The 11116-nt window shown below is 46.2% G+C and overlaps 4 protein-coding genes across 10 annotated transcripts; 2 read left to right on the top strand and 2 right to left on the bottom strand.

The window, feature by feature from the left end:
* Nucleotides 1-78: 78 nt before the first annotated feature.
* LOC120458198 (vacuolar fusion protein MON1 homolog A) lies at nt 79-2084 on the bottom strand. Its single transcript, XM_039645771.2, has 3 exons — nt 1380-2084; nt 1164-1315; nt 79-1107 (listed from the first exon to the last, which is right to left on the bottom strand). Exons 1-3 carry the CDS (start codon nt 1970-1972, stop codon nt 266-268), a joined length of 1587 nt encoding a protein of 528 aa, XP_039501705.1. The 5' UTR covers nt 1973-2084; the 3' UTR covers nt 79-265.
* Nucleotides 2085-2225: 141 nt separating this feature from the next.
* On the top strand, nt 2226-3294 carry LOC120458202 (28S ribosomal protein S2, mitochondrial). Its single transcript, XM_039645779.2, has 2 exons — nt 2226-2384; nt 2442-3294. Exons 1-2 carry the CDS (start codon nt 2360-2362, stop codon nt 3209-3211), a joined length of 795 nt encoding a protein of 264 aa, XP_039501713.1. The 5' UTR covers nt 2226-2359; the 3' UTR covers nt 3212-3294.
* LOC120458200 lies at nt 3226-4912 on the bottom strand. Its single transcript, XM_039645778.1, has one exon. It carries the CDS (start codon nt 4822-4824, stop codon nt 3397-3399), a length of 1428 nt encoding a protein of 475 aa, XP_039501712.1. The 5' UTR covers nt 4825-4912; the 3' UTR covers nt 3226-3396.
* Nucleotides 4913-5359: 447 nt separating this feature from the next.
* LOC120453755 (eukaryotic translation initiation factor 4E-binding protein Mextli) lies at nt 5360-10927 on the top strand. 7 transcript variants are annotated; one of them, XM_039638611.1, is made up of 10 exons: nt 5360-5458; nt 6404-6975; nt 7041-7362; nt 7458-7529; nt 7844-7904; nt 7971-8311; nt 8378-8451; nt 8509-8911; nt 9001-9119; nt 10383-10927. In XM_039638611.1, exons 2-10 carry the CDS (start codon nt 6574-6576, stop codon nt 10494-10496), a joined length of 1908 nt encoding a protein of 635 aa, XP_039494545.1. In that variant the 5' UTR covers nt 5360-5458; nt 6404-6573; the 3' UTR covers nt 10497-10927. The 7 variants fall into 7 exon arrangements, with proteins under 7 accessions (XP_039494545.1, XP_039494536.1, XP_043862536.1 ...); XM_039638602.1 differs by having other exon boundaries at nt 7971-8451; XM_044006601.1 differs by lacking the exon at nt 10383-10927 and having other exon boundaries at nt 9001-10136.
* The last annotated feature ends 189 nt before the right edge of the window (nt 10928-11116 follow it).

The following is an 11116-nucleotide window of genomic DNA, read 5'->3' as shown; positions in this document are numbered from 1 at the left end:
AGCGACTCGAACCTTTTGCCAGGACTCTTAATTCAGTTTTGTATAGATCCACATTCTAACTAAGAGATAAACTACATATAAAGTTTAAGAATTTACTTAAGAGTTTTAAATTACAAATGTACATGCGTAATTGTGGTATACTAGGTTCAGTTAAACAGACGCCGTCACAACTGCAGCACAACAACTTTGTCCTGGATCGATTGGCAGAAGAGCAATAAAAAAATAGTCATATATCTCACAATGCCCTAGCAATGCGCGCTAAAGCTTAGAATGTCGCATGGTTTCGTATGAAGTACACGTCGTACTCCTTCTCAATCCACTTGATCAGCTTGTCCACATACTTGATCACAGTGGCTTTGTCCACAACCGGTTCGAATATGGCGTATAACTCGTAGGTACCGGTTGCCCAGGCCAAGACCACCTCGCGCTCCTTCATCTCGTAGATGAGCTTCAGGGGTCGGGAACTGTTGTGGATGCGATGCAGCAAGTCGCAGTAGATTGCCTCCAGGCGCTCCAGCTCTGCCAATGATTTGTACGGATGCCTTAGCATGGGACACAGCAGTTGCGCTGTGCTCTTGGGCTTGTAAAGAAAGTGCCTCAGCTCGGGGATACCCACAACCTGGTGGTATAGCTTCGCATTGAACGGCTGCTGCAGCTCCTCGTTGATGGCTTCCAAGCAGTGGCTTTTGCGGAGCTTTTCCGTGATCTTGGCCTTGGCTTCTGCCAGCGTGAAAAAGGCATCTCTGTCCACGGATAGTAGGAGCAAACAGGCCTGACAATCATCTGCTAGATATGAAACATGCGCATGCAGATAACCATTCATGTCGAACTTGGGCAGGCAAATGGGAGACCAGTTCTCGGAGCTCTTAAAAGACTCGGAGCACTCTACCAGGTTGAAGATCAGGCGCAGATCAGCCGGATGTATGGAGTACTTCTTCATGCGCACCAGTGCTATCAGTTTGTTATTGGCAATCAGCACGGCAAACACAAGATTCTTGATCTTACAGCAGTTGCTCTGAATGGCGCTGGTGATTTGCGATCGTATCGTTGTGGGCAATGGGAAGACTCGAATTGAGTTGGTCAAAAATGTGAAGATGTTGTTGGACACTAAAATAAGTCAATGATAGATTAAACAGTATAGCAATCATGCACTGTATCCTTACCCTTGGCACTACTACTGTCGTTCGCCAACAGATTGAAGAACAATCGCTCACTGCCGGAGAGCAGTCTCCTCAGATCAAAGTTTTTGCGCCTCTCGAAGATCTTCGTCATATGTGAGTACGTCAGAATGGACAGTATTTGATTGTAGACATCCCTGGTAAAGTATGGGAAGTTTTCATTAGTTAGCATTGCTATCAGGGGCTTTAAAATTGACTCACCCTAGTTGGAGTTGCAGCTGCTGGACACTCATGTTGCTCCTGCTGGCAGCTACCAGAATGAGCGAGCTGCGTTGCATGAAAGCGAACTTGATGCCGCCCGCATGAATGGACGTAATGGCATCCTGGCCCATTTGGACGAAGCTCACCAGTGCCTGAATGACACCGAAAAGCGTGGCCAGCTTATCCTCATTGCCGTGTAGCGAGAAAATGGGTTTTCCCGCCTCGCTAAGTATGAAGATGTGTTTCTTTTGTCCCTGCCACAGACTGTCGTGCTGGTAATCGTACTCCTCCTCCAATCCCCCGCCAATGGAATCCTCTGTTTTGGCGCTGGTCGACGTGCTCAATGCCAGAGACTCCACAGACGCAGCCAGTCCCGTGTTCTCCTGCCCCGGTTCCGGACTGAGGGTATTGGTGTCCCGCGTGGTGCCCATGCCATCTCTTAGCTCAGAGATAATACTATGGTTCTGTTGCTCCGCCTCCTGGTCGGGATCCGCCTCTTGATAGAGATTTGGGGACTCCGGATCGCCCTCTGCGTCCAGATACTCGCAGGTGGAGTTTGTGTCCGACCTGATTGACGTCTGCTCTACTTCCATTTTGATCTATTTTTACTATTTCAGTCGCTGAACCATTGCAGTTTGCCAATATTTAGCAATAACACAAATTTACAACTCAATCATTCCAGCTGGGATGGATTTTCCAGCACTGTCCGAAGCAGATGATGAAATAAGGGGTGTTCTGGAAAACTCCGCTTAAAATTGGCTTAGTGCTTCTTATATTTTTGAAAAAAAAATTATAATTTCGATTTAGGGGTTTTGTGCTCTTATGGTTTAATAATTATAATGATATTTTTAGATCTATTATTTATTCTTGTTTAAAACCCTCTTTCAAATGCACGTCTGTACAACACTGGCCAACAGCTGTTTACTAAAACCAAAGAGAAGAAGAAGAACATAGGTTATGAAAACACGAGCCGCTCCAAAATGTTGAGAAAATCGCTTGCCAACCGTAAGTATTCAATTAAAATAGTAAGGAAACCTAGTTAAACATGAATTCCTATGGTAGTACCCCGCTTTGGGCAGATGTGCGGTTTACCGCGACGTCTGCAGAGCACACAACCAGAGCAATCGGTGGAAACGGAACCGGAGGACATCGCCCTGGTGGAACAGCGGATTCTGAAGCACCCGGACTACTTCCAAGTGCACAACCTGTTCACCGTGCGCGACCTCTTCAATGCCCGAGTGCACTATGGCCACAAGGAAGGGTCCCTGGACGACCGAATGCGTCCGTACTTGTTCGGCAGTCGGCTTGGCCACCTGATCTTCGATCTGGACAAGACGGCGTCCCATCTGCGCGATGCCCTTAACTTTGCCGCACACATCGCCTTCCGGGATGGCATCATTCTGTTCTTCAACCGCAACGCCATGAACTCACATCTCGTGGAGCGAAAGGCCCAGGAGGCCGGTGAATTCTCACACACTCGCTTCTGGCGCGGCGGCATCTTCACCAATGCCAATGTGCAATTCGATGCGGTAACGCGACTGCCTGATCTTTGCATTTTCCTCAACACCCAGAACAACGTTATGGCTCAGCACACGGCAGTTCGTGACGCCGCCAAAATGGCCATACCAACGATTGGCATAGTGGACAGCAACTGCAATCCCAACCTGATCACCTATCCAGTGCCCGGCAATGATGATTCGCCGGCCGCAGTGGAGCTCTATTGCAACCTCTTCAAGGAGGCCATCCTGCGTGGCAAGCGGGAACGACGCCAACTGCTTGGCCTACCGCCTCTGGACGAATCCCATCCGCGCCGCAGTCGTAAAACCAAGTAATAGTCATAGTATTGTCAAGTTGATTTTGTTACATTTATCTGAATACAAATGCGGATGTCCGTCGATCCAGGATGATGAAGAAATTGCTGAATTTGGTTAAAAAAATTTACAATTTTATGCATGTGACATGCAATTGGATAGCGTATGAGAAAACCCACGACCTGGGTTAGTTTCGGATAGCTTTTCTAGGGCGGCAGCAGAGTAGAACCCTTGACAAAGTTGTTGCTGTAGTGGCTGAAGTACGAGGGATTGGAGTTGGACCCCGTGTTGTTGGTACTCCCAGAGGGCCAGTAGTTGGTAATCTGTGGAGGGGTGTCAGGTGGCGGCGGAGGCGGCGCTAAGGTTCCAATGACGGAGAGATCTGTACCGCCTTTGATGGCACGGCCGGGACCGAAGAACTTATCCATTTGCTGCTTCTTGAAATCATACATCGACGCAAACCCATTCGGCGGCCGCTCCTTGGGCGTGTCCCACGAGCCGATGTTGGATGACTTGCGCACGAACACTTGACCCTTGTCATGCTTGTTGTCCTGCTGCACCCAGCGCTCTGCATGCTTGACCGTCAGCATCGCCTTGTGGGCAACTATGTACTCCTCGGCCTTTTGTAGTCGTTCTAGTTGCTGCTCGTCCAGCTGGTCGCGCGGCAGCTTCCCTAAACGCTGCACCGTTCGCTTCCAGTTGTGGAACTCGCGGTTTTTGAACGGCTTCATGGCCATTCGGTACTCCTTCCACTGACGCTGGCGCTCTTCCTTTGTACCCGGCGGCGCATCCTCGAGCGGAAGTGGTGCCTCCGGCTTCTGGATCCATTGGCCGTTAACCTGGACAAATGTGCCGCTGCGCTTGGGCTTCTTGGAGGGCTGCGCTTCTCCGTTTGACTGCGAATTGGTGCCATTGCTTGGTGGCGGGGGCGGAGGCATTAGCGTGGAATCTTTGTCAGTGTTGCCGCGGTTATTCGCCTTGAATTTCTTATTATTCTGATTTTGATTGATGCGATTATTTTGTATTCCCCGATCCTTGGGCACCAGATTCCATAAGCTGGGGCACTTAGGCATGGGCGGTTGGATTGGTGGTGGTCTGTGTTGCGGCGACATCATGTCCTCCCAAAACGGAGGCGGCTGCAGTGGCCGCTGGTTGTGATTCCTCCGGGGCCCAGAACAACCTGGTCCTCCAAAGCCCACTGGACCAGCGGGGCCCATATTGCTCATGGGACCACATGGTCCTCCAGGTCCCATTGGTGGACCACAGGGACCGGGACCAGGCCCGAAATTGCCCCCAAAGCCCATGTTCATCAGCTGCATCGGAAGTGGAGGAGGTCTGTTCAGTGGAGGATAGTTTCTGTCATGGTAGCTTTGCGACGCTCCACCTCCTTGGAAGTGATTGCTGTTATTCGAAGACCATTGTTTACGTCCGTAGTTGTTGTGATTATTGGGACTATTGTTATTGTTGCTCCGCTGTGGTCCGTTCCTAGTATTCGGTTTCAATGCCTCTTTGCACTTCTTCCAATCTGCAAACGACATCTGCAGCGGTTTTGTTTCAGGCTCATCCTTGACGGACTCTTGAATGCCTTCCTTGGAATCCTCTGATGCCGCCTCCAAGTCCTCGTTTTCAGACATATTCCCGCAGCGACCTTAAAGTTTGGGACTGCTAGTTATGAATATATCAATACAATTTTATTTCGTTTTTACTTGGTGATGGCAAAAAAAATTTCAATAACAATCAATTGTCAGTCGATGTTTTCTATCGATATTTTCTTTTTTACAATTTTAGGGAGTTTCCCCTGAAGTATTTTTATAGGACAGCTTGTTTCTCTTAAAAAGACCAGCAATTTCAAAAATTATACATTTTACTTTTCCACTTAACCATCAATTTGTATTTGTAAACTTAAGAACGTAAATGCCCAACGTAATGTAGTCTAATGAAAATGTTCAATCACGTGCATACTTATTCGCACAAGAATAGTTTTTGCCTAGCGTTTAGATACCATTGTGACATGAGGGTTATCAGTGATAGTTGTCTGATTTGGCTGTAATTATATTATATAAACAGTAGTTAAACTAAAAATTGTTAACTAAAATTGTAACGCACCTGTGATGCGAAGTTGATGCGAGCTATTTTACTGCGCTTTTAAGTGAACGGTACTTTAACAGATAGCTGTTGCGCATCTCTAAAATCGAAGGTGTTCGACCAGGTGGCAACACCCACCCGTAAAAAACGATTTTAGTCGCAGTCGCAGAGATTTTGGTTTTGGTAAGCCTTAGTAATTTAATGAAAATAACGATCGAAAATACACAGTTTAAATAGGCGTTTCAATCGGCCAATAGAGTAATCCATAAGCGAGAAGAGGGCTAAACGCGAAAAGTGTAAGAACTTGAACGAGAGTGCTAAGTCGGTCGCAGCAAAACGCGTAGTTGGCCCATTCTAACGAAATGCGGCCAGAGCCATCGCAATATTACTCAATTTCACTGAGTATTCTGGCCAAGAAACGGATAAAATATATGCATGTTTATGGAGGGTCTCCTGAAATTTAACTTGCTTTTTGTTCTACGCCCAACGGGCGCTAGCTGCGCTGCCAGCGTCTACGTCGGCAGAGGACATTCTTGTTGTTGCTATTCTCGACATATGATTCAATAGAGCGATCGCTCTCTCTTTCTCCCTCCCACGGACAATTTCAGTTTTTTGTAATATTTCTGTTAGCTGTTTTAGTTGCCTATTTGTTTGTCCTTGTTGTTGCTGTTGCTGCAGCGGTTGTAAGTGATATTTAAAAAAGAAATGAGTTCGCATGGAGCGAAAGTCGAACTGAAATAACACAAATGGTCGTCCGTTTGTCGTTCCCATTTATGCAAACAATTTTCATCAATTATTTACATATTTTGCTTTGGAACTTCACACCGATTGACTCAGCAGAAGCCGCGCAGAAGGCGCCAATGGGTTAATTAGCCACTAAACTATAGATAAATCGTGGTGTTATCAGCTAAAGCCGCTTATCAAACGTGCACATCGTTAAGGCCAAAGATATACAAGAGCTGTGCGTCGCAATACTTGAGATTCACTCAAAAACGAGGCCAATTTCCATATCCTAAGAAGCCATGAGTTATCCATACTGTCGACCATTACTCCCAAGTTATTAATAGTATAATAATACATATATTAACTATATATTTGAGCATTCACTAATCTTTCTTGCACTTGCAGGGGGAGGTGCGGAAAACAGCTTCTACGATTTTTTTTACCAACTCTTCAACTACATTTAAACGAACGAACAAGTAAGCAGACAAAAAGCTGAAATCAGCAAATCCGGACACCAGGCAGGACAACCTTTAGAATTCATCGCGAGACGATATCGAATCCAACGAATCCCGACAATGGCCCACACACATCTGGGACGCGCCGTGAAAAACATTGAGGCGCCACGCCCACTGAAGACACAATCGCGATCGTCGTTGAAGAACAGCTACCTGGTGATAGAGGAGCTCATCCAGTTGATAGACAGCGTGACAGTGGGCCTGCAGTCATGCAACACTACGCCGGACTCGATCACGCTGCTCCTGCACAACCTCCGGGTGCACGGACCGCAACTGGAGGCGGTGTCCAAGGATACACTGGACCGGGCCTTCGTCGTTTTCCGCAACGCTTCGCAGGACGAACGGCTGAACATAACGACGCGCCTTAAGCTGCTCGAGCTCATCGAGCTGCGCGCCAAAAGCTGGGACAATGACGACACAATTGCGTACTACAAGTCCAAGCAGCAGATCTCCAACGTGGAGGTGAGTAGCACTTAGTAGTAGCACCAAATTGTTATAGTTTCTAATGGCCAATCCTTGCTTTGCAGCTGCCCTCGGAATATCAGTACGATGCTGGCGTGCAGCCTGGCGCCTTCAGCACCTCCCCCACATTCGGCGTCAGCGGCGGTGTAGGTGGTGTTAACGTTGGAGCCGCAGCCGCCGCTGCCGCCGTCTTCAATGCGGCATCTGCAGCTGCAGCCGCCCAAGCTGCGGCCATTGCGGCCGTGGGCTCACCCAACCAGCAGCACATGCTGCTGCCTCCCGGTGAGGTCATCCGTAATTCGGGCAAGTTCCCCAAACCGACCAAGATTCCCGGCAAAACGTACTGCAAGGACGAGGTCGTGATTCGCAACGCCGACTCCGGCAAAGGTAGGTTACTGATCAGCTGAGGAGTGTTCTCGAGCACACAGATCTATAAAAAATGGTTTTAAATAATGTATTACTCCATTCCCATGGCCACAAAGTCATGGGCATCAAGGGGCGTCGAGTGCACATGATCGAGGAGCTAAGCGAAACCATAATATCGTTTCAAAGAGGTAACTCCAGAAAGCTGGTTTTAATTGACCCTCACCGCACCCGCATTTCATTTGGCACGCTAATTCAACTCAATTAACGCCTGGTGGCTGTTACAAAATTTACTAAATAGAAATACGCATGTCCAAGATTACGTCTATTAAATGACACCACATTAAGTCCAAATTGATCGTTGGATAAAATTGTTAAATACTTATTTTCATTCTGTATATAAGCATCTTTAAGCATTTTGTTTTTAAATGTGTTTGCATCTAAATTATTTTTCATGAATACATACGCTTTTTTGGACAATATATTAATGTCATATTTTTATTAGTCAACCCGGGTGCCAAGGAGCGTTTGGTACAGATTACTGGTCCAGCCGAGGATAAAATTAAGTGAGTAATGTAAATGATCTTAAATTATAAAGCTAAATATTTTAAAATGTTTTCTTTCTACGACAGCTATGCCAAACAACTGATGGAGGACACCATCCGTCGCAACGCCTCGCCGGTGCGCCTGGAACCCGCTCCCGGCGCTGGAGGATCCTGCTCCTCGCTTAACTCGTCCAACTCGGACGACGCCATTGTGCAGCCAAGAACTCCAACCGGAAGCAGTCTGGCCAACCGGCTGAGTTTCAACTCGGCCCAAAACTTCATGACTGCCACCGCTGCTGCACAGCAGATCTCGCAGCAGATGCTCCACCAAACGCATCACCAGCAGCACCAACAGCAGCAGCAGCAGGTCGCCGCAGTAGCCGCCGCAGCAGCAGCAGCGGCACATGCTCAGGCGACAGCCGCTGCCGGTAAAGTCTTGCGTCCCAATCAACAGCTGCTTATGCACTCATATTCCACAAACGATGCTTCCGTAGGTGAATACAAGTTCACGGTCAACGTGGGCCAGCACCTGATAAAGATTACCGGCGACTGCTGCGAACTAGTGCGCGTGAGTAATGTTGTAGTTTTCCATTTTGAAATCTATTAAATCAACTTTGTTTCTAAGGTGGCAAAACTCGTGCTCGATGACTATTTTAGCAGCTCGGAGTTTCTGGCCTCTATTGAGGCTGGCGCCGCCTTCGACGGCACCTCGCTGGTGAGCCCAGTGACCACGCCATCGACTCCGCTTCCCGGAGCCGGGCCGCCGCAATTTTTGCTGCCTGGAACGGACAGCGGCATCGGACTGAATTACGCCGCTTCCTCGGCAACCAACAATAATGGTGAGGGCGACGACGAAGTGTTCGCAGAGCCCAGCAATGGAGGATCATCGACGAACAATCAGAATGGCCTGGCCAGATCGCGTCGCAGCCACTTTTCGCGCAAGGAGTCCACGCCGGAGACCAAGGGAGCTCGCGAAAAGTTTGACGTGGACGAATTGGCAGGCCAGAATCCCTTGAAGAGCAATGCATGTAAGATTAAATCCTTTCTACAGGTTTATACCAGTTTATATAGATAATTGAAGTGAACCAAGTGTTTGATGCATAACCATCAATTACAGCTCGCGTTTCTTACGACATTGAACACTTGATCTACTACTCCATGAGTCCGCACGCCTGGGCTTTGCCCACCGACTGGCAAAAGATGCAGGAAACAACGCCCTCGATTCTGCGCAACAAGGTAATTTCGCCGTTCGATGGCTTAGCCGACCGTATTGCTTACTCTACGAACACCCCCGATTCCACCATCGCCAGTGCACCTAACTCATCAGTAATAACACATTCGCCGGCTATAAATTCAATAACCTCCACCCCGAACACCAATATCATCAGCACCGCCGTTGGAGGAGCTGCTGTCGAGGCGTCAGCAGACCATCCCATAACCGTCACTAACAAGCAATCAAAAGGGATCATCGCCGATCGCGAGACCCGTCGCCTTCCCAAAACATCGGCCGTGTCCGATCGAAACTTGTATAACAAGCAATTGCAAATCATAACGAATACTGTAGGTAAATCGGGGGCACCACATGTAAAGAATCGCCAGTCTAACTATCAATCATCCCAAGTGAAAGCAATTTTTCAACGCTACTGCGAGGACGATGAGTTTTCCATGGCACTGTGCGAAACTGAGTCGAATAATAACCGGGTCTATTTCTAACTTTATTTCATTTGATTACGTAGCTTGAATACGTACTATTGAATCTCAGCCACAGATAGGCTTTTCTTTTTGAGTCATCTCATGCCAGTATTATAGCTATTTTAATTTTATATTATTACCAAAAAAGTTTAACCATGAAGTACTTGATAATGAATCGAGTCAATAGCATTATTATCAGCATCCAGTCATATAATTAACGACATCATACCAACGAAACCAAAACAATTGCTAAGTGAAACTGTTCGCTAGTCTTAGAGGTAACAATACATTTAATGAATTGAAATTAAAATGTAACTATAGGGAGAATCTGTGTTTTGGCTGTGAAACAGATTAAGTCGTCGCTAAGGATAAACTGGATACGCGGTTTAAACCGTTTGACCACTAACAAACTTTCTCGAATTCAAACCAACATTTGCAAAGCTGTAATTAATGTTTTATTAAGACTTATAACAAACGTAGGCTAAGCGTTTTATCCCCAAACACATATTCAATACGATTTATATTAACTAATAAACAGGGCTTTCAAAGCCCGTAACAAAGCTTGGCTGGGTTTAACTTACACACCGCATACATTGTACATTGTATATTGTGTTTTACCACCGAAAAATCATAACATGAGCTGCTAACTCATCCTAAGCACGTCCACCAAACCACTCCAAATGGCTAACTTAGTTACTAAACTGTTCCATATGTACATTTGTTTATCCCAGGTAAGCTTTACCCTATTTTTGGCCACCTATGTTACTTTGCAATGTGCTATAAAACCATTTCTTTGTTTAACAACAGGATCTGCAGGATGAGAGCCAGCGCTTCGATGGTGATAAGTATCTGGCCAGCATTAAGACGGCCACCAAGCGTGACATTGTGGCAGCCGACGAAGTCGAGACTCTGGATGAATAACGCAATCAATCGAGCGGCTTAAACTGACAATATAGATAATACGCTATCAATGTCCGGGGTGCAGTGTCTGCTCCCAGTCGGAGCTGCACTATGCTTCGATGCTTTTGGCCTTGGCCTCATTTAACAATCGCAAACTCAAAACGACCAAAAAAAAAGATTAAAAAAACGTGCAACTAACCCTAGAAATTAACAACGAAAATAATCAAAACTTTCAAAATAACTAGAAAATTCTACGAAGCTCTTAGTTAAGTTCAAGCGAAATGGGAATCGGAATTCCCAATATTTACTAATTTACAAAATGCAGCTAAATGAAAAGCCTCGAAATGGCCCTAACTTGAATGGCCCATATGAAATGGAATGCATTTTTTAGTAACTCAATAGAGAATGACACATTTTTAGTTTGAAATTTGTTTCTCATCCTTACGCAAACTTTGTTTCTCCCAACCAAATAATTCTCAAAATGGAAAAAGAAATGTATTAATTCATGTCTTTATTATTATTTTATAATTCTTTTGCGACTTGCGCTGAATATCAGTTTTCAAGATTTGAAATTGTATTTTGTTTTCTCTAGTCTATGCATCATAGAAATTTTTATACTATTTTTGTTAAATTCATGTGGA

The sequence above is a fragment of the Drosophila santomea genome, chromosome 2L (genome assembly GCF_016746245.2).
Source record: "Drosophila santomea strain STO CAGO 1482 chromosome 2L, Prin_Dsan_1.1, whole genome shotgun sequence".
NCBI lineage: Eukaryota > Metazoa > Arthropoda > Insecta > Diptera > Drosophilidae > Drosophila > Drosophila santomea.
This window is presented reverse-complemented; position numbering and strand designations above follow the sequence as displayed.

What these genes read in the sequence shown, in the direction of transcription:
- LOC120458198 (XM_039645771.2), bottom strand. Translation starts at nt 1,972, where the DNA reads ATGGAAGTAGAGCAGACGTCAATCAGGTCGGACACAAACTCCACCTGC. An exon ending in CAGCTGCAACTCCAACTAGG is followed by an intron (nt 1,316 to 1,379) that starts GTGAGTCAATTT and finishes ATACTTTACCAG; the next exon opens with GGATGTCTACAATCAAATAC. An exon ending in CGACAGTAGTAGTGCCAAGG is followed by an intron (nt 1,108 to 1,163) that starts GTAAGGATACAG and finishes GACTTATTTTAG; the next exon opens with TGTCCAACAACATCTTCACA.
- LOC120458202 (XM_039645779.2), top strand. Translation starts at nt 2,360, where the DNA reads ATGTTGAGAAAATCGCTTGCCAACC. An exon ending in GAGAAAATCGCTTGCCAACC is followed by an intron (nt 2,385 to 2,441) that starts GTAAGTATTCAA and finishes TTCCTATGGTAG; the next exon opens with TACCCCGCTTTGGGCAGATG.
- LOC120458200 (XM_039645778.1), bottom strand. Translation starts at nt 4,824, where the DNA reads ATGTCTGAAAACGAGGACTTGGAGGCGGCATCAGAGGATTCCAAGGAA.
- LOC120453755 (XM_044006600.1), top strand. Translation starts at nt 6,574, where the DNA reads ATGGCCCACACACATCTGGGACGCGCCGTGAAAAACATTGAGGCGCCA. An exon ending in AGCAGATCTCCAACGTGGAG is followed by an intron (nt 6,976 to 7,040) that starts GTGAGTAGCACT and finishes CTTGCTTTGCAG; the next exon opens with CTGCCCTCGGAATATCAGTA. An exon ending in TCCCTTGAAGAGCAATGCAT is followed by an intron (nt 8,912 to 9,000) that starts GTAAGATTAAAT and finishes CATCAATTACAG; the next exon opens with CTCGCGTTTCTTACGACATT.